General features: G+C 44.2%; 1 protein-coding gene across 2 annotated transcripts; it reads right to left on the minus strand.

Moving 5' to 3' along the window:
- Positions 1 to 303: 303 nt before the first annotated feature.
- LOC111976947 (uncharacterized) lies at positions 304 to 13,490 on the minus strand. Of its 2 annotated transcripts, XM_024006136.2 has the most exons (25): positions 13,372 to 13,490; positions 12,310 to 12,438; positions 11,913 to 12,058; positions 11,473 to 11,671; positions 9,777 to 11,335; positions 9,474 to 9,600; positions 9,139 to 9,198; positions 8,918 to 9,012; positions 8,728 to 8,805; positions 6,558 to 6,707; positions 6,297 to 6,404; positions 6,049 to 6,190; positions 5,494 to 5,781; positions 5,282 to 5,326; positions 5,088 to 5,167; positions 3,783 to 3,895; positions 3,444 to 3,627; positions 3,202 to 3,286; positions 2,717 to 2,862; positions 2,534 to 2,624; positions 2,093 to 2,241; positions 1,710 to 1,795; positions 1,063 to 1,132; positions 719 to 840; positions 304 to 607 (listed from the first exon to the last, which is right to left on the minus strand). In XM_024006136.2, the coding sequence occupies exons 1-25, from the start codon at positions 13,391 to 13,393 to the stop codon at positions 403 to 405; spliced, it is 4,479 nt and encodes a 1,492-aa protein (XP_023861904.1). In that variant the 5' UTR covers positions 13,394 to 13,490; the 3' UTR covers positions 304 to 402. The 2 variants fall into 2 exon arrangements, 1 of the variants encoding a protein (XP_023861904.1); XR_011481294.1 differs by lacking the exons at positions 304 to 607; positions 719 to 840; positions 1,063 to 1,132; positions 1,710 to 1,795 and having other exon boundaries at positions 2,135 to 2,241; positions 2,703 to 2,862.
- Positions 13,491 to 25,513: the final 12,023 nt, after the last annotated feature.

The following is a 25,513-nucleotide window of genomic DNA, read 5'->3' on the forward strand; positions in this document are numbered from 1 at the left end:
GGCCAAATATCAAGTAATTTTTCCATAAAAATAGAGACATAAATGAATAATAACCCAATGAGAGGATTATCCAACTCAGAACTATTAACACAATCAGATTGTGAACCCAACGATGATGATGAAGAAGCTTTGTCTTAGTAAGATGTGTCTGCTCTTTCGATCCATTTCTTCTTGCTTGGCCTTTGTGTCAGGTAAGAAAAAATCAGTGTGAACAAACAATAATAAAAGAGATGCATAAAAGGGTTTAAGTAGAACAATTAAAAGATTAAAAAGATCAGATAAGTAGATTTTTTTGTTGTGGGCATTTTCTGTTTTCTATTTTTTTGTTTTGTTAATTTTGTTCTCTCTTATTGGCCACAGCCCCGTAGGGTGGAGGGTAAGCGCCCTTGCTGAACCTGACTGTCACTCCTGGGGACTACACCATGATTGACCCCTCCCCCATGGCTGTGAAAGGACCGGGGGAAGTTGTTCACAAGCAAAGTAGTCCTTCAGTGGGGCAAAGAGATGGCGGATCACAGGCACACTCCAGGACTTCCCCAGCACCTTCTGCCTCTGCTGGCGATTCATGTTCTTTACATCGGTGTAGTGCTTGGGGAAGCCGAAGATCCTTGAAGTGAAAGGCAGAAGAGAAGAGAACATCTTTACTTTCCACTGAATTTCAAAAAAAAATATGAAAATAAGTGATAAAAAATTAAATGCCATATTTCAAAATGCCTACTTCTCTAACTCCGTGATCCACAGGTTGTCATCCACGCCTTTCTCTGATACAGGGAGCTTGCTCACGTCCTTGCCCTGCTTGAGGGAGTTCGGGTTGGTGGTGATGGTCCTCACTTTTGTGAACTGTACAATAGAATACAAAATAAACAAAGGAAAACAAGAAAGTAAGACACCAGGAAATGCTTGGATACAAACAGTCACAGGTTCTAAAGAAAGATGGGTAGACTAACTCAAATGAAAAAAACAACAGGACAACAACATTTGAAAACAACCAAAGAGGATCAGATTGGGACTTCCTAGTTAAATGAAGATTCAATAGAAAATTCATTTGAAACATTTTCTGACCTTGGCAACTCTTCCCCTTTCAAGGCAGTCCTGGAGAATAACCTTGTCGTTCTGGGATGCAATGATGGGTCTAGAACAGAATCAGACACATTGAACAAAACCTAAGAAGATTTCTAAAGGCAGGAAGCAGACCCATCACCAAGGAGATAATCAGGCAGACGGGGTCACCAGTGAGTTATGCTAAATTATAATTATTTTGCCACTATGGCCTATTTATTGCCTACCTCCCTCATCTTACTACATTTGCACACACTGTATATAGACTTTTTCTATTGTATTATTGACTGTATGTTTGTTTATTCCATGTGTAACTCTGTGTTGTTGTTTGTGTCGCACTGCTTTGCTTTATCTTGGCCAGGTCGCAGTTGTAAATGAGAACTTGTTCTCAACTGGCCTACCTGGTTAAATAAACGTGAAATAAAAAATAAAAAAAGTTATTCTTATTATCACAGAGAGATGGGCCTAAAGATGTTGTCATACTGGTGTGGTCCTGGGTTTTTGCGAAGACCCACATATCAGTAGACTATAGAGATCAATTGCACTGAATAAATCATTTTCATCTAAGGTTTCAATAATCAAAGGGGTTGATGAGAAAGGATCATGGATCAGCTGAGTGGTTTAGTTTGGTCCAGGGTGCAGACACGTACCTGTTCATCCCAGGGATGTTGCCCCAGAAGTATCGCGCTCTGTGGGCCGGGCTCACTTTCACCGCATCCACCAGAACCGGGTTGCACTGAGAACAAACTGGCAGTTATTTGGGTTCTGAACTAGAGAACATTTAGACAGTATGATTTGTATACAAATCAAGAGATCTGGTGCTGTGTTCATGTGCATTATTATATTTTCTGACTTCAAAACAGTTCATTCTGAGACCCAGACCAAAACCAGAAAGACCCAGAAATATAAGCGCCAAAATTTCGTTTTCAGCTTGAACCCTAAGTTTCCCATTAGAATTCCCAATGTTTGGAGACAAAAATGTACACAGCACGATACAACTGTTCTAAGAGGAGAGTGAATGGGGCTAGCTAACCTCCAGGAAGCGGCAGATGTCGACCTTGTGGTGGTTGTTCATGAACACCACGTTCTCGAAAAACCAGAAGAACGGCCTCTGGTCGTCTTCTTTGGGCTTCATGATGTGAAGAAGCCGGTAATACTCAAAGAAGAGCCTCCCCGTTCCCTCTACAGACAGAATGACAGAGATGTAATAAGCACCCATAACACAGGGGAATAGTCGGGGAAGTTGGGTTATGCACTGTAGCTAGGCAGTGAACAACATTGCAGAGCTGATATCCACATTAGAGCTAACACAGATGTTGCACTCTACTTGCCTATTCCAAACTAACCACGCGGTTGTACACTGCACTCTGCTGGTAATGTCTATAAGCCACACTACAAAATGTGTAGAAAATACTTAAAATATATTTTTACTCTGTTGATCTCACAAGGTAAACTATTCAAGTCCCAGACATACCAAACAGTCCCTTCCGTGCTGGGTTCACCATGGCCAGATCGTTGCAAGGGCTCCCACCAATGAGCAGATCGAACGGACCCCACTTTAGGATCTGCATTGGACAAGAGTAGTGAGGTCTGTTTTAGTACTGACCAATGTTTCAAATCGACAGTAAAAGCGCTGTGCTCACATTATAAGACGTACGTGCTCTTTGGTGATGAGCCGGACATCATCCACATGTATGATCTTGCCTTCATGGTTGATCTCGGAAACGGCGATGGACTCCGAACAGATCTCCGAGGCCACATATTTGTCCACCTTGAATCCCAGCTCTTTCAGCACCAAGTAACCTAAGGGTCAAATAAAACAGATGTCCTCCTTCATAATCTGGTTAAGTGCTACTGTGCAAAGTCTCTGATTATTGAAGTTCCTCTTCTCGCTAGACCTTAAAGGAGTATAATATAATTTTCACAGTAGAATCAGAACAGTAGAAAAACAGTAGAATTAGAATCAAATGGAATAGTCAAATATTCACAGTAAGATMTTCATAGTAGAAGCAAAACAAATAATAGTGGAATCAAAATTAGAGTAGAATTAAAACAACACAAAATACAGTAGTATTTTTGTCAGCAGAACCAGGACAACACAGAGTAGAATTAGAATGGAGGAATTCCGGCSCTGCAGCTAACCTGTGCCAATCCCATCAAACAGTGAGAGGACGCTGATTGGTCGACGCAGGTTGGCAGGGATGGACAGGTATACCCGATCGGGCTCCTAGAGAGGGCAAAGGTTAAGCACACTCATTTGGTTATTGACCAATAAGAGCAGTACCGGTATGTAAATAAATGTTACTAATACATCAAATCAAAACAAAAAGCATTCCATTCTAAGGTAGCTCTACAAGAAAAGATGAATTCGCTGGGCCACTCACAAACTGAAAGGCACTGTTAGTTGCAAAAAACTCCTGGACACGGATGCTCCAGTCAAGACGGGGTTTCAGGGCACCGTGGGCATTGTGTGGTTCACACAGGTAGCAGATCCATGGATCCACCTCCTTCAGAGAGTCAAAGGTACCTGGGCCAACCAAGATGTTTAGGCAGTCCAAGCAGTAGGAGCTGGGAGAAGACATATATGTTAGACCATGATCCATGTCTGGAAGGTTTAGGGTAAACAATGGCAAAGGAGGCTGGTGGAGTGAGAATGGGGAGGACGGTCCCTCTTCCACCAGCCTCCACTGGACAGAGCGTTAGTAGCAAATACTGTTACTCACCGGCAGCAGCTGTCGTTCCCACAGAGGATGACCTCCAGGCCAGCACAGCACACTGTACAGTATGACTGGTAGCCATCCTCATCGTATCGATAGAGAGTCTCAGTGAAGTTATCCTGTAGGGAAGAGTAGTCAGTGTTATAACTTCCCATATAAAGATTTAGAAATTGGCACAACTAGGGAAGACATGACCATCTGAAAAAATGGAGGCAACACACCCAATATACATTTTGTTTAACATATACAATACCAGTCAAAAGTTTGGACACACCTACTCATTCAAGGGGTTTTCTTTAATAACACATATGGAATCATGTAGTAACCAAAACAGTGTTAAACAAATCAAAATATATTTGAGATTCTTCAAAGTAGCCACCCTTTGCCTTGATGACAGTGTTGCACACTCTTGACATTCTCTCAACCAGCTTCATGAGGTAGTCACCTGGAATGCATTTCAATCAACAGGTGTGTCTTGTTAAAAGTTAATTTGTGGAACTTCTTTCMTTCTTAGTGCGTTTGAACCAATCAGTTGTGTTGCTGCAAAGAAACCACTACTAAAGGACACCAATAAGAAGAAGAGACTTGCTTGGGCCAACAAAACACTAGCAATTGACAATAGACCGGTGGAAATCTGTCCTCTGGTCCGATGAGTACAAATTTGAGATTTTTGTCGAGTAGGTGAACGGATGATCTCCGCATGTGTGGTTCCCACCGTGAAGCATGGAGGAGGTGTGATGGTGCTTTAGTGACACTGTCTGATTTATTTAGTATTCAAGGCACACTTAACCAGCATGGCTACCACAGCATTCTGCAGCAATATACCATCCCATCTGGTTTGCGCTTAGTGGGGCTATCATTTGTTTTTCAACATGACAATGACCCAACACACCCCCAGGCTGTGTAAGGGCTATTTGACCACGAAGGAGATYGATGGAGTGCTGCATCAGATGACCTGTTCTCCACAATCACCAGACTTCAACCCAATTGAGATGGTTTGGGATGAGTTGGACTGCAGAGTGAAGGAAAAGCAGCCAACAAGTGCTCAGCATATGTGGGAACTCCTTCAAGACTGTTGGAAAAGCATTCCAGGTGAAGCTGGTTGAGAGAATGCCAAGAGTGTGCAAAGCTGTCATCAAGGCAAAGGGTGGCTACTTTGAAGAATCTCAAATAGTCCAAATAAAGAAAAACCCTTGAATGAGTAGGTGTCCAAACTTTTGACTKGTACTGTATGTTTTTGTAACCTCTCTGACCTGTACAACATGGTGAAATGTAGCAAGAACCACAAGATGAATATATATTTTGCTTTACCTTGCATTTAAGGCAAAGGCTTCCTTCAAACAGTGGATGGAAAATCTCTATATCGTCAGCCATACAGCACAGGCAGAAAGCTTTGGGAGATAGAAAATTACAAAGTGAGTGTACAAAACAACGAATGAACCAGATTTCCAACACAATACCACTATTTAATACAAAAGTGCGTCCATGTCAGCACAAGCTCTCACCTTCAATGTCCAGTCTTTTTTTCTGTACCCTTTGAACCATCTTCTCTGAGAAAATAAAGATACAAAATACAGTATATTAAATGAGTGGGCAGAGACAGTGTCAGTGCATTGAGAAAAGTAAACAAATAGGAAATACCACTGGTGGAAGTGATTTGAAACACAATTAGTAACAGAGGATATATCAGCGTGAAGAAAAAGTAGAGAAGGCCCACCTCTGTATTTCTGGTCCGGATGTTCATAGACGTAGCCTGGGTCTTTTTTTTTGTTGTACTGCTGCTTTTGTTTTTTGAGTGTTGGCTGGCAGTCTGGATTTTGATCATTTTYCCCCTTGTTGGACGAGGCACCTGTATCCTCCTCCTGCCTGAGGTTGAAGGTGCCGTTGTCCAGGTTCAGCGAGAGCTTGGTGAGACACACAGACACCTGGCGCAGGTTGTGCAGTTTGCTGTTGATGGATGTTGCCTTTTTTTGGTCCGGTTGCTTCCCATTAGCAATCCCTTTAGCTGTAAAATCATTAACATCATCAAAATACTGTATACCATTAACACAAAATACATCWATTTTTTTTCATACAAGTTGTTATAACATCTTCAAAATGAAAGAGAGGGATCATGTATGTAATACCCACTGGGCACAGACGTCAGTTCAACGTCTATTCCACATTGGTTCAACGTAATTTAATTGAAATGACGTGGGAACAACATTGCCTCAACCAGTGTGTGCCCAGTGGGTAGATACAGAATGATATGTTAGTCAGCCTCTTAGCTTACCCTCTGTCTGGAGTGGTGGTTGGAACCCATCTGGGCCAGTGGGTTTGAAACCGCCGAAGGCCCAGTCCACCATTTCCCTGAGGTGCTCCTCCCGCTCCTCTGAGCCCGGGGAAAACACCTTCTTACATCTTGAAGCAGCCACCTACACGGTTACATATCAACAACACACAATCAGATGGGATACACACATACACACGACAATCATACAGCACAGACATTCAGACACAAGCAGAGATAGACAGACTGACCTGTAAAGATTGAAATATAGCATCCCTGTACGTGACGAGGGTGGCGAAGCTATTTGCGCAGAAAAATTGTGCAAACGCTCCAAATTGCAGCAGTCCCTGGGTGTTTATCTGAAACAGACAGAATTTCACTGAGTGATAGGCACAACAATCCACCTTTACAATCTAATTTAAAAAACATTATTGTCCATCAAATATGGACACTCATAACTCACACAAACACACTGAAAACAACAAAAACATGATGTCCTCTCCCCCCCTCACCTCGGAAAACATGCCATCCCCAAACCATTCGACTTTCCGGATGCTTTCGGCTGCCTGCCGTCCCTTCCAGGGTTGGACAATCCCTGGCCACAGAGAGTATCCCTCTATCTGTCCCCATACCAGATCCCCCACATTGTAGCCCTTCTCATCCTACAGGGAAACGCACAGCACACAGTCAGCCATACACCGCAAAACACATCTGGTGAGATTGAACATCGAAATGCACTGATATGTACCATTGTTAGCCTCAAAGCTAACTGTCATGATAATGTAAATCAGAAAAGAGAAAGGATTATTTTACACACTTCAGCTAAGCAGAGAGAGAATTTCAAGACTAATGACATAATACTACTTAACAATTGTATAAAACCTTGGCAAGAAAAAATGTGTGAACCCTTTGGAATTACCTGTACTTCTGCATAAATTGGTCATACAATTTGATCTTCATCTAAGTCACAACAATAGACAAACAGTCTGCTTAAACACACAAACGTTTTCATATCTTTAATGAACACACCGTGTAAACATTCACAGTGCAGGGTGGAAAAAGTATGTGAACCCTTGGTTTTAATAACTGGTTCACCCTACTTCGGCAGCAATAACCTCAACCAAACATTTTCTGTAGTTCCTGCACAACGGTCAGGAGGAATTTTGGACCATTCCTGGAACAAGTGCGCTGAGAGTCGGGAAGCAAGTTCAGGGAGTGAGTGTTTTAATAAATAAAATAAACAATGAACACATAACACAAACAGCGCACCGACATGAAAACAGAGTCAATAACACCTGTGGAAAGATCCAAGGGGAGTGACAGATATAGGGAAGATAATCAAGGAGATGATGGAGTCCAGGTGCGCGAGACAATGGTGACAGGTGTGCGGGATATCAGCAGCCTGATGACCTAGAGGCCGGAGAGGGAGTATACAAGACAATTCCTCTTTACAAAACTGTTTCAGTTCAGCAATATTCTTGGGATGTCTGGCGTGAACCGCTCTCTTGAGGACATGCCACAGCATCTCAATTGGGTTGAGGTCAGAACTCTGACTGGGCCACTCCAGAAGATGTATTTTCTTCTGTGTTTTGGGTCGTTGTCCTGTTGCATCACCCAACTTCTGTTGAGCTTCAATTGGCGGACAGATAGCCTTACATTCTCCTGCAAAATGTCTTAATAAACTTGGGATTTCATTTTTCCGTCGATGATAGCAAGCTGTCCAGGCCCCGAGGCAGCAAAGCAGCTCCAAGCTATGATGCTCCCTCCACCATACTTTACAGTTGGGATGAGGTTTTGATGTTGGTGTGCTGTACCTTTTTTTCTCCACACATAGTGTTGTGTGTTCCTTCCAAACAACTCAACTGTAGTTTAATCTGTCCACAGAATATTTTGCCAGTAGCGCTGTGGAACATCTAGATGCTCTTTTGTGAACTTCAGACGTGCAGATATGTTTTTTTTGGACAGCAGTGGCTTCTTCCGTGGTGTCCTTCCATGAACAACATTCTTGTTTACTGTTTACGTATCGTAGACTCGTTAACAGAGATGTTAGCATGTTCCAGAGATTTCTTTAAGTCTTTAGCTGACACTCTAGGATTCTTCTCAACCTCATTGAGCAATCTGTGCTGTGCTCTTGCAGTCATATTTGCAGGACGGCCACTCCTAGGGAGAGTAGCAACAGTGCTGAACTTTCTCCATTTAGACAATTTCTTTTACCGTGGACTGATGAACATCAAGGCTTTTAGAGATACTTTTGTAACCCTTTCTAGCTTTATGCAAGTCAACCATTCTTAATCTTGGGTCTTCTGAGATCTCTTTTGTTCGAGGCATGGTGCACATCAGGTAATGCTTCTTGTGAATAGCAAACTCAAATTCACATCTCCATTCTCGTCTCAATGATTGTACTCCAGGTTAGCTGACTCCTGAGTTATTAGCCCAGGGGTTCACATACTTTCCCCAACCTACACTGTGAATGTTTAAGTGATCTATTCAATATAGACAAGACAAATACAATAGTTTGTGTGTTATTAGTTTAAGCAGACTGTGTTTGTCTGTTGTTGTGACTTTATGCAGAAATCCAGATAATTCCAAAGGGTTCACATACCTTTTCTTGCCACTGTACATACATATAACAGTATAATATAATAACAGTGACAATCTGTTGTTGGAGTCAACAGTACCTACCTCGTTCAGGCAGGAGGATGCCTTAGATGTTCCATCAGGGGTGGATGTGGCCATCAGCAGGGCATTGTCATCTTTAAGCTGGAGGTCAGTGAGAGAAACACTTATATTATGCTTCCATAATATATGCACTGCACATAAACATATGTTATATTAAAAAAAGGAAATAGATTTAAACAAAAATATAATGTACCTTGTGCTGTGTGGTCGCAGTCCAAATAACGTCATCATCGCTGTCATCGCTGTCACCGAGATCAATAACTTCAATAGACTCAGTCATCTTTAGCGCTGCCATTGTGGGCAAATTGCAATGAGGTCAATATTTTTTGGAGGACATATAAATATACAATATTGATACAATTGTCTGACAATGATCCTTTAATGAGTGTATGTGATGCTCAGTGCTATCCTTACCTGGTCTTGTGTCTGTCTGAACAGGCCTGGGTTCAGCAGGCTCTGTGATGTCAATCAAATCTTGAACAATAGGAACAATCGGAATTATTAAATATACAGTATATCCGTATTCACCTACAGGGTATGCAATGTTTTTGTTCCAGCCCAGCACTCACACACTTGTTACAAATGACCAACAAATAATGGTCTTCAATCTGGAGAGGCTTAGTTGAATTGAGTCTGTTACTGCTGGGCTGGAACAAAAGCCTGCACACAGAAATAGAGTTGGAGACCTCTGCTCTGAATAAACAGTTTGTCAAGTGTCACATTCCGGTAAATATGTAGTACAATCTTACCAGACGAGTTGCTCTCCTGTTTCAGAGGACTTGAGGGTGATGAGGGTATGCCTTCGTCCTCACTGTGTTCTGTCTCTTCTGTGAGCCAGTCATCCTCATCCCGACTACCAACACCAAGCAAGGTAGCCTGGACACATATAAAGACATCCATACCAACACATATTAACAGACAGAAACAAAACAGATTTAATTTTTTTCTACATTGCAAAACAATGTGACTATAGTAGTAGCATACATTACAGCAGAGCTAACACATCAACATAATTTCCCAAACAGTGCCGTCTAGTCCAGTTAGCTACACACCTGAGCGAAGACCCTGTCCCTTTGCAGAGAGCCAGAGGGGAGAGTAAGCAGGCTGCAGATCAGCCTCCGTAGGATAGATGTCTTCCCCATGGTCCTCAGCACCTGTTTCCAGTGCTGCTCCACCGTGGGCCCAGGGGAGGGAGAATCGACGGTAGGCTTCTCACCCTCTGAGATCATATACTCCAGGAACTCATCGGTCAGCAGGGCCATGTCCCCCGGGACTCCACACAGCCCCATGAGGGACCCCAGCTCGGCCACCACCCTACCCGTCACCTCCAGCCTCCCAGCAGGCCTCAGCAGGATGGGAATGTTCTTCAGGGCCACGTTGGGCAGTGGCAGGCTCTCCATCAGGCTCCAGGTGGTAGCCTTGTAGAAGGAGACACTGCTCTCCAGGAAAGAGTCAACGACATCGTCTTTGAGTTCTGCCTGATGTTCCGACAGGAAGTCCTTCACGCGGGCGCCCGTGTTCACCTCCACCCTCAGGAGGTGGTCCTTCTCGTTGGCAAGGAGCTTGGGCTCCCGCCGCCTCAGGAAGCGGTCCACGGCAGGCGGGCAGAGGAAGCTGGCTGCATAAGAGTGCACCAGGCTGGAGGCCTGCTGTAGGATGTTGGCCACGTCAGAGTCGCCCCATTCAAGGAGCTCCTGGAAGGCACAGAGGGGCTCCAAGGCTTGCCCCAGGAACAGCAGGCTCAGTCTGACTTTTAGGTCCCTTAGACGGGCACACACTTGCTCCGCGTCCCCCTCATTGCCCCGGGACTCAAAGTACTGGAGCAGCTCGGGCCAGGCGTCTGCCATCCTCTGCACCGTCCTGCCCAGGAAAAGGCACTGGGACGACAGGGGAAGGAGTGGGTCCAAGGGTGCCACATCGGCAAATATCTCCTTGAGGTTGTCGTTGGTGGTGGGGCAGGTGGAGTAGTGGTGGTGGATGTCTCTAACCAGCTCCAGGACCGACTCCGGTAGCGCCGTCACGCCCACGTGACACGCCCGTCCAGCCAGGCCAGGGAGATCACAGAGGGACACCAGCCCAGGGTTCAGGGCCCTGAGCCCGGTCACCAACACCTGGCTCAGCCCTGAGTCTCCACAGTAGAACACAGCCAAGTTCGCCAAGGGGAGCTCAAACCTCCTCAGAGTCTCCACCAGACAGTTCAGCTCAGCTGTACCAGCTGACACTGTGGCATCCCTGGGCTGAAGGGTGTCTAGCAGGCGCACGTGTTTGACCCCTGACCCCTGGTCAAAGTAGCCCATTAGGAGCACACTGGCCGTCTCCCGGTCTCCATCGCCTCCCAGCTCCACACCTCGGTACAGGTAGAGGCAGTAGGGGGTCTGGAAGCAGGCGGCGGTGATGTCCCGAGGGTATTTCTGACCCAGAACGTGTCTGGCTACCTGATCCTGGGTAAGTTCTGTCCCGCGCTTTGCTGGGCTGGGCCAGTGCTTCTGGATGAGCTGCAGCAGGCTGGGGCTGAAAGGGAAAAACGCACCCTCCTTCTCCTCTGCTGTTTGAACATCCAGTGCCATTTCCTGGTTCTGCCAGGGCCCCTCAGACATCTCCACTTCCCTAGCTTTGGGTGACAAAAATGACAACACTGAGCAACCAAAACACAAATAAAGTGGATACAGTGGACTATAATTTCATACTAGCAATTCAYACAAAAAAAACTAAAGAATAGAACAGAGAGAGCGTGAAGTTGAGTCTCACAGAAGTTGAGTTGTGTCAGGGCTTTGGGTCTTTGTGGCTGTTTAGCAGCTATAGCAGGCGGCATGCTCTGTCCAGCCCGCCACTCCAGAGCATCATACTCCTGGCCCTTGTGGTTGGAGTCAAAGAACACCTTGAACCACTGTAGGAAGTCCAGGCTCGCCTCAGAGCTCCCTCCGATCAGACCCTCCACTGGGATTGACTGGGGAAGGAGAGATTTTACACAGCATTATTAAATCACTACATGTAACAATATGCATGTTATAAAATGTAATAAGTACTAAATTACATATATAATAACACCATGTTGTTACTAGAGTAATTGCAGTGTTGCTACACATGTATAAGAGCAATGGAATGAAGACGTTGTGTGCAGATTACACACAGTCCTACTAGACTGCAGTATATCATGAACGGGTGTATGGCTGTAGAGTGTAACTCACTATGATCACCCCACTCCTCCTGAAGCCGGCCTGCAGCACACTGTAGTTGTGAAGGGCATCCACCTCATCACTGGCCTGGAACCTCACTTTCTGTACGTCCACAGAACCAGGGAACAGCCAATGCATCAGCTGGCAGAACGCAGCACCTGGAACACACACATTTTGAGTCATACCCCCATGCCTGGAACTCATACAAAATAGCTAACTATGATTGTTTTACATGAGAACTTGTTCTCAACTGGCCTACCTGGTTAAATAAAAGTTAAATAAATAAAAACATTGATGTAGAGGAATGTTCTCTAAGTATGACATCAGACACAAAACAGTGTATTATCTAGAGACAATACATAGGCCTAGAGAAATTGTCAACAATGTGTACAATGAGCATCTAGCCTACCTGAGCATGTTTGCTCCACCTTAGTGAACCTGGTCTGTAGAGATTCATTGAGCCAAGCCAGCAGCTCATAGCGGTTGTGTTTCTCACCAGGCTTGACATGGACATTCACTGCCATCTCCAAGTCTCCACCTGTAACAAAACCACACATCAATAACAATGTAGCTTAATAACAAAAACAACGATCCTAGTATTTGTATAAGTGATAGTATGTGTTAAATGCATGAATTGATATTCAGTACGGAGTGCACACTCAGCTCCACCAAAAAGACTACTTTCAGGCACTGGTAAACATCAACGTAAACACCCATTTGCGTATTGTAAAGGTTGGGGGAAGGAATCGAACATCGCAATTACAATAAAAGTAAGCTATCGCTACAGTGTATTAGATATAGCTGCTGCAACATTGTATCGCTCTCGAACGATTCAGGGTGTTGTAACATTGTGTCGATTCATCTGCGCTCTTGCTTTGTGCATTCGTGCTTCACGTTAACTTCCTGAATGTTCAAATAGCCTATATTAACAGTCACTATAGTCATCAAATGTTCTGATTTTAAATGTTTACACAAATCGCCAAGGGCTAAATTTACGTATGCTCATATTCTTTTCCCGCAAAAACACCGAAGGAATGTATTGTATTTGGACCAATGCTGACCCAAGCAGCCACGTGTATAGTAACCATGCAGTGTTGAGAGAAAACGTGAGGGGACAGAACATACGCAGAAGTGTTACTTCAGGTGTCCCACATGTTATTAGAACGTTGTTATAAACAATATTTGACTAGTGTTTTCAACAAGGCTGGTAAACTGTAGCCAAAATGGCAAAACATATATTTCTCAGCATTCCAAGCAATAATAATTTATTTAGACATTTTGGTAAAAGAAAAGTATATATCCTTCAATTACATTGTTTTATGTGTAACATATGCTATTTATAAAGCTTGGTGAACGTAAAAAGTACAATACAACCTGGTAAAAGTTAATGTGAGGCTATGAGCTAGGCTACTTGTCTATTTGCTTACGATATATCGAAAATGTTCAATATTGTTCAGACATGTGCGCTCACCTCGCTCTCCTTTCCTTTCCATGGCGTTGTCTGTCGTTTGGCCAAGCTAGCTACTCACCCCTTTGGCTCCGAGAATACGGGATATYTAACTCGCTGCGACTGTTCAGAAGCCCCATAGCTATGTGTCGTCCGCGGGATTCCAACCAATGATCTCTCTATGCTAATGTTGAGTGGGGTTGGACAACGTGAAACAGCCGATCCCGCAAACTAGGCTATAGCTAATTGCGCCCGCCAACCATCGAAACAATGGAAACACTCACTGTTTTACAGTTTCCAAGTCAGAATCGTAGGCGAAACATCGTAATCTATTGCTGTATCATTGTAGGGTTGTGTTTACGACATTTTGAGAGCCACAAGGTGTTGCAGACTATAAAGCCATAATGCCCATCAAAACGGATCTAGGCGAAATTTACTCAGCATCTTAGATGATCGAACCTTTCTAGCGTGGCCACTAAAAGGAAGTAACCGAATGTACCCACATATTCATCACGTTCCACGACAAAACAACATTTAGGACTATAAAAACACCATGGGGGTAGGTAGGGGGACCACAGGGTTGTACTTTCTTGATAGAAACATAACGCCTTCGTTCCCGAAATATGCCTAAATCTGGACAGGTTAAATCTAGTGTAGTAATTTGACCATTCCGTCCTATTTAGTTGAACCATTCTGTGCATAGGCCTACAGTAGCCTAGTTTTTCTGTTGTCAAATGGCAGCTCCATCGGGTCTAAAATGGCGACGGTCGAAACTAAGCTCAGTTGGGTTCGACTCAAACTCCGAGTCATTTAGTTGTTAAACGAATGGATTAACATTATCCACGTTTCTATCCACAGTTTGTATGTGAGTAAAGTCATATCGTATAAAAAAACACGACAGCTGATGGAAAGTTTTGGTGTAATTGTTATAAATGCCGACAGATGGGCCTAATTTGTTCGTTCAACATGGTGGGATCTTTTTGTGACTAATATTATTTATGCGGGAAATGGCGGTGGAAAGTTATAGTATTCAGACCCCTTGACTTTTTCCACATTTTGTTAAGTTATGGCCTTATTCTGAAATGTATTAAATTGTTATTTTTCTTCTCATCAGGCCTTTATGGCAGAACAGCCTGCTTTGGGTTTGCCAAAAGGCACCTAAAGACTCTCAGACCACGAGAAACAAGATTCTCTGGTCTGATGAAACCAAGATTGAACTCTGGCCTGAATGCCAAGCTTCACGCCTGGAGGAAACCTGGCACCATCCCTATGGTGAAGCATGGTGGTGGCTGCATCATGCTGTGGGGATGTTTTTCAGTGGCAGGGCCTGGGAGATTAGTCAGGATCGAGGGAAAGATAAACGGAGCAAAGTACAGAAAGATCCTTGATGAAAACCTGCTCCAGAGCACTCAGGACCTCAGACTGGGGCGAAGGTTCACCTTCCAACAGGACAAATACAGGTGTGCCAAGCTTGTAGTGTCATACCCAAGAAGACTCAAGGCTGTAATCGTTGCCAAAGGTGCTTCAACAAAGTACTGAGTAAAGGGTCTGAATACTTTTGTAAATTAGCTATAAGTTTTTTTTCTTTTGAATTACATTAGCAAAAAAATAACTGGTTTTGCTTTGTCATTATAGGGTATTGTGTGTAGATTGATCCATTTAGAATAAGGCTGTAATGTAACAAACTGTGGAGAAAGTCAAGGGGCCTGAATACTTTACGAATGCACTGTATATATGTTTATTGATAGACTTTCCATATCGGTGCCTATCACTAATAGTATGCTATTACGTCCCCAATTTGTTTTACATTACCCAAAGGGAAATCTACTTCCTTGGAGAGGAAATATGTTAAATTATGCTTATGGCGGCGCAATGCGCTGGATGATGGCATGCAATAGCTCTCTGTTGTTCATGACAACTGACCTCTGTTCTGAGACCAGTGATTTGGCAGGTGTTGTCCACGTACACTATATATACAAAAGTATGCTATGCTATCATTGCTATGCAGACGACACACAATTAATCTTCTCCTTTCCCCCCTCTGATAACCAGGTGGCGAATCGCATCTCTGCATGTCTGGCAGACATATCAGTGTGGATGACGGATCACCACTCAAGCTGAACCTCGGCAAGACGGAGCTGCTCTTCCTCCCGGGAAGGACTGCCCGTTCCATGATTCTCGCCATCACGGTTGACAACTCCATTGTGTCCTCCTCCCAGAGTGCTAAGAACCTTGGCGTGATCCTGGACAACACCCTGTCGTTCTCACTCACATCAAGGCGGTGACCCGTTCCTGTAGGTTCATGCTCTACAACATTCGCAGAGTACGACCCTGCCTCACACAGGAAGCGGCGCAGGTCCTAATCCAGGCACTTGTCATCTCCCGTCTGGATTACTGCAATCGCTGTTGGCTGGGCCTCCTGCCTGTGCTATTAAACCCCTACAACTCATCCAGAACGCCGCAGCCCGTCTGATATTCAACCTTCCAAGTTCTCTCACGTCACCTCCGCTCCTCGCTCTCTCCACTGGCTTCCAGTTGAAGCTCGCATCCGCTACAAGACCATGGTGCTTGCCTACGGAGCTGTGAGGGGAACGGCACCTCCGTACCTTCAGGCTCTGATCAGGCCCTACACCCAAACAAGGGCACTGCGTTCATCCACCTCTGGCCTGCTCGCTCCCTACCTCTGAGGAAGTACAGTTCCCGCTCAGCCCAGTCAAAACTGTTCGCTGCTCTGGCACCCCAATGGTGGAACAAAACTCCTCACGACGCCAGGTCAGCGGAGTCAATACCACCTTCCGGAGACACCTGAACCCCACCTCTTTAAGGAATACCTAGGATAGGATAAAGTAATCCTTCTAACCCCCCTCCCCCTTAAAAGAGTTAGATGCACTATTGTAAAGTGGTTGTTCCACTCGGATATCATAAGGTGAATGCACCAATTTGTAAGTCGCTCTGGATAAGAGCGTCTGCTAAATGACTTAAATGTAAATGTAAATGTATGTGGACACCCCTTCAAATGAGTGAATTCGGCTATTTCAGCCACACCCGTTTTTGACAGGTGTATAAAATCAAGCACACAGCCAAGCAATCTCCATAGCCAAACATTGGCCTTACTGAAGAGCTCGGTGACTTTCAACGTGGCTCCGTCATAGGATGACACCTTTCCAACAAGTCAGTTCGTCAAATTTCTGCCCTGCCAGAGTTGCCCTGGTCAACTGTAAGTGGTGTTATTGTGAAATGGAAACTTCTAGGAGCAACAACAGCTCAACCGGGAAGTTGTAGGCCACACAAGCTCACAGAACGGGACCGCCGAGTGCTGAAGTGCGTAAACATTGTCTGTCCTCGGTTGCAACACCCACTACCGAGTTCCAAACTGCCTCTGGAAGCAAGGTCAGCACAAGAGCTGTTTGGCCGGAGCTTCATGAAAAGGTTTTCCATAGCCCAGCAGCCGCACACAAGCCTAAGATCACCATGCGTAATGCCAAGCGTTGGCTGGAGTGGTGTAAAGCTCGCCGCCATTGGAGCAATGGAAACACATTCTCTGGAGTGAGGAATCACGCTTCACCATCTGGCAGTCCGACAGATGAATCTGGGTTTGGCGGATGCCAGGAGAACGCTACCTGCCCCAATGCATTGTGCCAACTGTAAAGTTTGGTGGAGGAGGAACAACGGTCAGGGGCTGTTTGCCATGGTTCAGGCTTGGCCCCTTAGTTCCAGTAAAGGGAAATCTTAACGCTACAGCATACAATGACATTCTAGATGATTCTGTACTTTGTGGCAACAGTTTGGAGAAGGTCCTTTCTTGTTTCAGCATGACAATGCCCCCATGCACAAAGCGGTCCATAAAGAAATGGTTTGTACAGATCGGTGTGGAAGAACTTGACTGGCCTGCACAGAGCCCTGACCTCAACCCCATCAAACACCTTTGCAATGAATTGGACCCCGACTGCGAGCCAGCCCTAATCGCCCTTCATCAGTGCCCGACYTCACYAATGCTCTTGTGGCTGAATGGAAGCATGTCCCCTCAGCAATGTACCAACATCTAGTGGAAAKCCKTTCCAGAAGAGTGGAGGCTGTTATAKCAGCAAAGGGGGTCCAACTCCATATTAATGCCCATGATTTTGAAGTTAGATGTTCAATGAGCAGGTGTCCACATACTTTTGGTCATGTAGTGTATGTCTCATGTGGTCTTCCTGAAGGGCTTGACCCATAAGAGGGTGTATTTATTTATTTTTATTTCACCTTTATTTAACCAGGTAGGCAAGTTGAGAACAGGTTCTCGTTTGCAACTTGGACCTGGCCAAGATAAAGCAAAGCAGTTCGACACATACAACAACACAGAGTTACACATGGAATAAAAAACATACGGTCAATAATACAGTAGAAAAAGTCTATATACAGTATGTGCAAATGAGGTAGGATAAGGGTGGTAAGGCAATAAATAGGCCATGGTGGCGAAGTAATTACAATATAGCAATTAAACACTGGAATGGTAGATGTGCAGAAGATGAATGTGCAAATAGAGGTCCTGGGGTGCAAAGGAGCAAGATAAATAAATACAGTATGGGGATGAGGTAGTTAGATGGGCTATTTACAGATGAGCTATGTACAGGTGCAGTGATCTGTGAGCTGGTGCTTAAAGCTAGTGAGGGAGATATGAGTCTCCAGCTTCAGTGATTTTTGCAGTTCGTTCCAGTCATTGGCAGCAGAGAACTGGAAGGAAAGGCGGCCAAAGGAAGAATTGGCTTTGGGGGTGACCAGTGAGATATACCTGCTGGAGCGCGTGCTACGGGTGGGTGCTGCTATGGTGACCAGTGAGCTGAGACAAGGCGGGGCTTTACCTAGCAGAGACTTGTAGATGACCTGGAGCCAGTGGGTTTGGCGACGAGTATGAAGTGAGGGCCAGCCAACAAGAGCGTACAGGTCGCAGTGGTGGGTATTAAATGGGGCTTTGATAGACTGCATCCAATTTGTTGAGTGGCGTGTTGGAGTCTATTTTGTAAATGACATCGCCGAAGTCAAGGATCGGTAGGATGGTCAGTTTTATGAGGGTATGTTTGGCAGCATGAGTGAAGGATGCTTTGTTTGCGAAATTGGAAGCCGATTCTAGATTTACTTTTGGATTGGAGATGCTTAATGTGAGTCTGGAAGTAGAGTTTACAGTCTAACCAGACACCTAGGTATTTGTAGTTGTCCACATATTCTAAGTCAGAACCGTCCAGAGTAGTGATGTTGGAYGGGCAGGGAGGTGCGGGCAGCGATCGGTTGAATAGCATGCATTTAGTTTTACTTACATTTAAGAGCAGTTGGAGGCCACAGATGGAGAGTTGTATGGCATTGCAGCGCATCTGGAGGTTAGTTAACACAGTGTCCAAAGAAGGGCCAGAGGTATACAAAATGGTGTCGTCTGCGTAGAGGTGGATCAGAGAATCACCAGCAGCAAGAGCGACATCAATGATGTATACAGAGAAGAGTCGGCCCGAGAATTGAACCCTGTGGCACCCGGCCCTCCGATTTGACACGCTGAACTCTATCAGAGAAGTAGTTGGTGAACCAGGCGAGGCAATCATTTGAGAACCCAATGCTGTTGAGTCTGCCGATAAGAATGTGGTGATTGACAGAGTTGAAAGCCTTGGCCAGGTCAATGAATACGGCTGCACAGTAATGTCTCTTATCGATGGCGGTTATGATATCATTTAGGACCTTGAGCGTGGCTGAGGTGCACCCATGACCAGCTCTGAAACCAGATTGCATAGCGGAGAAGGTACGGTGGGATTTGAAATGGTCGGTAATCTGTTTGTTAACTTGGCTTTCGAAGACCTTAGAAAGGCAGGATAGGATAGATATAGGTCTGTAGCAGTTTGGGTCTAGAGTGTCTCCCCCTTTGAAGAGGGGGATGACCGTGGCAGCTTTCCAATCTTTGGGAATCTCAGACGATACGAAAGACAGGTTGAACAGGCTAGTAATAGGGGTTGCAACAATTGCAGTGGATAATTTTAGGAAGAGAGGGTCAGATTGTCTAGCCCAGCTGATTTGTAGGGATCCAGATTCTTTCAGAACATCAGCTATCTGGATTTGAGTGATGGAGAAATGGGGGAGGTTTGCATAAGTTGCTGTGGGGGGTGCAGAGCTGTTGACCGGGTTATGGTTAGCCAGGTGGAAAGCGTGGTCAGCTGTAGAAAAATGCTTATTGAAATTCTCGATTATCGTAGGTTTATCGGTGGTGACAGTGTTTCCTAGCCTCAGTGCAGTTGCCAGCTGGGAGGAGGTGCTCTTATTCTCCATGGGCTTTACAGTGTCCCAGAACTTTTTTGAGTTTGTGCTACAGAATGCAAATTTCTTCTTGAAAAAGCTAGCCTTAGCTTTCCTAACTGCCTGTGTATATTGGCTCCTAACTTCCCTGAAAAGTTGCATATCATGGGGGCTCTTCAATGCTAATGCAGAACTCCACAGGATGTTTTTGTGCTGGTCAAGGGCAGTCAGGTCTGGAGAGAACCAAGGGCTATATCTGTTCCTCGTTCTAAATTGGAACCCACCATACGAGACTGTACACTGTAAAAATGTTCCTGTAAATTTACAGCATTATACTGGCACCACAGTTGCCAGTTTAATACTGTAATTTTGCTTTACAGCAGTAATGCTGTAATATAGTTTACAGCATGTTTTATGTGACATACATATTACAGCATCCCTGCTGTAAATTTACAGCAGGGATGCTGTAATATGTTTTACAGTAAGGAAAATCATGCTGGTAACTATTACAGCATCACTGCTGTAAAGCAAAATTACAGTATTAAACTGGCAACTGTGGTGCCAGTATAATGCTGTAAATTTACAGGGAAATACCTACAGTAATATACAATTATTTTACAGTACTAAGCAGCATTGCAGGTTGTCTTTAGAAGACAGCTCCCTGAAATGTAATATTGTAAGAAAAACAATGTGTACAGATATATATATTTATTCAAATTCATAATATGAATTTCACATGAATTGCACTTTAACCACAAAGAACAACATTTGAAAAGAGCAACATTACAACTCCAGATATGTCACGCCCTGACCTTAGAGAGCCTTTTTATTTCTCTATTTGGTTAGGTCAGGACGTGATTTGGGTGGGTATTCTAGTTTTTCTATTTATTTGTTGGCCGGGTATGGTTCCCAATCAGAGGCAGCTGTCTATCGTTGTCTCTGATTGGGGATCATACTTAGGCAGCCTTTTTCCACCTTTAGTTTGTGGGATCTTGTTTTTGTACTGTTGCTTTCCAACCCTACAGAACTGTGCGTTTCGTATTGTATTTGTTGTTTTTTCGGTGTCATCAATAAAAGAAAGATGTTCGCCTACCACGCTGCACCTTGGTCTCCTCACTCAAACAACGAGTGTAACAAGATAGTAGGGGAGAGAGGGAGACAGAGAGAGATACAGTGATAAGAACATTGACAAATACTAGCCAATATTGTACTTCACCATACACAAACCAAGACATCAGAATAGGGCAATCTTGAAAATACAGGATTATGTAAGAAAAAAATACAATCTAAACAGATCAATGAAAAATAGGAAAACAACAGTAGAACATGGAGACATTTTGACAAAAAACTAACAAGAACTGCTTGCCTGCCTGTCTTTGAGAGAGAAATGAGAGAGAGAGAGATCGAGAGATCGAGAGAAAAAGGGTCTGAGAGAAGGACGGATAGAAAGGAGCGAGCAGGGCTAGATTGGAGCCAGAGAAGCACGCTACCGCAAGCCAACACAGTCTCTGGGATGGCGCAAGCAGATCATTTTCAATGCCTCAACTGATTTAATATATTCTATGTTGGTTTGTGCAGGTTCCTGGTTCGAATAAACCCTGAAGGAACCAAATGCACAGCGAAAGCAGAAGTGAGCCCCAAGACCGGAAAGGTCGTTCAGAGGAAGCCATTGCCAATTGACCCACATGTTACACGCTTTCTCGCAGACCTGAACGAGTTTGAGTGGAAAAAGTACACAAACAATAAGGAATATCATTGCAATGTAACTAACAAATGCTAAATGTAAGTGTTGGATTAATGAATGTTCAATGCTTACCTCTGTATCAGCTTCAAGGTTGCAGAGGTCGACTCCTGGTATTCTATGTTAAAAACATGGAAAGTGCTGAAGAGCACAGAGAGGGCAGCAGCAAAGTTGGACTCACTGTCCAAAACACAGACCACTCTCCCCTCGATCGACACCATCCATTTTGAGGAACCCAATAGAGTATTTCCTGAAATACACAAAAGTAAGGCTGTTAGTGTATACTTACTAGACATCTCTAGATAGGTACCACAATACTATATATTTCTGTTCCACCTTAAATCAAATAAATGTATTACCAAGCATGATCATCCTTGGTGTGTCTGGCAAAGGAATTTGCGCCTCGACATCAACCCGAGTTGCAGTGACCTAAAATCACAAAACGAAAATATTCAATCATGTGTAATAGTACAGTATAAACACCATTAATCATATTAACTTTATAAGTATAAAAACACTATTCCTTACATCTGCCAAGAGGAACAGAGACTTGTCCTTCTCTTTGAAGTGGGTCATCAACAAAAGAATGGCAGCAGTGGCTGTTAGATCGTCATTGCCTTTTATGTAACCATCGATTTCATTCAGCAGGCACTGGATCTCTCTCCTCAACTTTGTCTTTCGGCTTTTAAAAAAGTTGAAAATTCTCTTACCCTTGTTCAGGAGAGCTTGAGTCAGGTGACTGTCAATCACGAGTATTGAAGTGGTCGCAGAGCCATAACTTGGTGAAAAGGAAAGGCCACTGTTCCTGGAGGTTAATGATGCTTGRAGGAGGACAAGTGTCCTATCCATTGTTACAGATACTATCCATTCTTCATTTTCTTTAAAAAAATACAAAGAAAAAAAACTCTGTTAGGCTATGCGCTGCACTCCATACCAGCACAAGAGGACAAACAATTAATTTTCAGAAACATTTGAATATTTCTGTACTTATGTACTTTTGTAATTACCGTCCATTTTATTGCATATTTCTTGCTCCCTCATAACATAAACCATTTATTTTGAGGGCAAACAAACTAACTAAACTCAGCAAAAAAAGAAACGTAAATTTTTCAGGACCCTGTCTTTCAAAGATAATTTGTAAAAATCCAAATGACTTCACAGATCTTCATTGTAAAGGGTTTAWACACTGTTTCCCATGCTTGTTCAATGAATCATAAATAATKAATGAACATGCACCTGTGGAACGGTCATTGAGACAATAACAGCTTACAGACGGTAGGCAATTAAGGTCACCGTTATGAAAACTTAGGACACTAAAGAGGCCTTTTTACTGAAAAACACCAAAAGTTCATCTGCGTGAACATGCCTAAGACAGCGCCACAGTGAGACAGGATGGACAGCTGATCATCCTCACAGTGGCAGACCACGTGTAACAACACATGCACAGGATCRGTACATCCAAACATCACACCTGCGGGACAGGTACAGGATGGCAACAACTTTAAAAAAAAAWKTTWACCTTTATTTAACTAGGCAAGTCAGTTGAGAACAAATTCTTATTTACAATGACGGCCTACCCGTCCAAACTCGGACGACGCTGGGCCAATTGTGCGCCGCCCTATGGGACTTCCAATCACTGCCGGTTGTGATACAGTCTGGATTTGAACCGGGTTGTCTGTAGTGACGCCTCAAGCACTGAGATGCAGTGTCTTAAAGGCTGACTACACCACCCACATCGCGTACGCGAGCGTTGCAAAATAAATTTAGAAATCTATGTTATTCAATTATTGCACCCACACTGCTAGCACGCGCCAACGAGTGTCTGCGTTGCCAAGGGCTAAAATAGAAATCAGTTCTATTTCTGACGCAGATCGCGCTGCAAGTCCTGCCTCTCCCATCTCATTGGTTTATAGAAGCAGGTACCCACGTGCCATCTCCTCATTGGTTATACCCACATGGGTGACTGAAAGACGAACGAGGTCAGTGGCGGTAATGCACCTAATTTATGAAAGTTTCCAATCGCAATATAAAGCCAAGAGAAGAAAAAGCCTGGAAAAAAGAGATGACTAGAAATATTTCGGTTGACCGTTTTATGTGTGGATTAATTGGCGGAGTAGAGGACCTTGTGCATTTCAGGTAAAATAACAACTCAATGTTTATATCCCAGGACAAATTAGCTAGCAACAGCAAGCTAGCTAAATAGGACAAATTAGCTAGCAAGTGCAAGCTAACTAGCTCAATTGCCATAAATGTTTAATGCTTTTCGACCTGTCCCTAAATTAATATAAATGGTTCAGAGTTTGTTTTGATATTTGAACCTGCGTGTCATGATCGCGTTTGTTGTGGGGGTACAAAATACATTTATGCATGATGGCGCACGCGAGCAGCCGGTTTGGGTTCCATGTTAGACCACTGCGCCACTTGGGAGCCCAACTGCCTGAGTTACACCAGGAACGCACAATCCCTCCATCAGTGCTCAGACTGTCTGCAATAGGCTGAGAGAGGCTGGACTGAGGGCTTGTAGGCCTGTTGTAAGGCAGGTCCTGACCAGAAATCACCGGCAACAACGTCGCCTATGGGCACAAACCCACCGTCGCTGGACCAGACAGGACTGGCAAAAAGTGCTCTTCACCGACGAGTCGTGGTTTTGGCTCACCAGGGGTGATGGTCGGATTCGCGTTTATCGTCGAAGGAATGAGCGTTACACCGAGGCCTGTACTCTGGAGCTGGATCGATTTGGAGGTGGAGGGTGCGTCATGGTCTGGGGTGGTGTGTCACAGCATCATCAGACTGAGCTTGTTGTCATTGCAGGCAATTTCAACTCTGTGCGTTACAGAGAAGACATCCTCCTCCCTCATGTGGTACCCTTCCTGCAGGCTCATCCTGACATGACCCTCCAGCATGACAATGCCACCAGCCATACTGCTCGTTCTGTGCATGATTTCCCCCCAGAAATGTCTGGAAACCCTTTCCACAGAGAACCCTCTGTGGAAAGGGTTCTACATGGAACCCAGAAAATTTCTACCTAGAACCAAAAAGGTTATACATGTACCTGGAATCAAAAAGTGATCTTCAAAGGGTTCTCATATGGGGACAGCCAAATAACCATTTTAGGTTCTAGATAGCACCTTTTTTCAATACAATGACATAAATATGTTACATTTATCAATCAAGAGCTCACCTTTTTGGTTGAAAGACTGAAGCAATTCCCGGCACTATGTTGGCGTCAAATGGTATTTTATGTCCTCCGGCTGAACATATTCAAGGTCGTTAATATTCTCCACTCCAACATTTGCCCTCAGATGCGCCGACAAAGATCTCACCATCTCGGTCTCCAACTCGGGCAGTTGGTGTTTAATTGCATCTTGAAGACCCTCCATCCTGACACTGGTTTAAGGAGAACACACTGAGTGATGCAGGGAAACAGAGAAACCTGACACTTTATAAACTGGTAGTGGGTAATAATTACTCAAACTATCTTCATTAACACACACATAATTAATCAAGAGAATCTGGTATAAAATGAACCCTGAGATCGACCAGTGCGTTACAGTGCGACTGATACACCCCAACAATAAAATTAACCTGTGATTCTCTGACCAGAATCAGTGAGATCTTTCCAAATATGTATCCGTCATCAATTTCTCCCATTACAAGGCCTTTAGTGTATGTTTTTACTTTGTATACAATTTTGAACATCTCTACAGTGCTTTGCTTTGTGAACACTTTTGACTGAAGAGGTCCCTGAATGGCGTTGTTAAATAATTGCTCCTCAAATTAATTAATGACACCAACAACTTCAATACTATGTGGAAACAATTGGCCGCTGCATAAGTAAGATTGGAGTAACTGGTGGCTCTCAGGCAAGTTTTCTGGCTCACTCCTTGAAGTAGGAGTGCTTGCTCTCAAACCTTGGTGTCCACAAACGAATGAGTCACCCAAATTGCAGGATGAGGTCTGGGTAGTGTAACAAGTTGTGATGCTTTGGTGCAAGGGCACTCTACCCCACAAGCAAAACTGTAGTTCGCCACATTTTTTTTTTTTTGCATGAGTAATGAATGCGGCGCCAAACATCTGTGGTGTGTGTGTGAGAGAGAGAAAGAGCGTTGTATCCCATAGTTGAACCAAGACTGTTCTCAGGGCAGGTCTGGCGGTTTTGACTAGCAGAAGTTG

Source organism: Salvelinus sp. IW2-2015, linkage group LG17 (assembly GCF_002910315.2).
Source record: "Salvelinus sp. IW2-2015 linkage group LG17, ASM291031v2, whole genome shotgun sequence".
Classification (NCBI taxonomy): Eukaryota; Metazoa; Chordata; class Actinopteri; order Salmoniformes; family Salmonidae; genus Salvelinus; species Salvelinus sp. IW2-2015.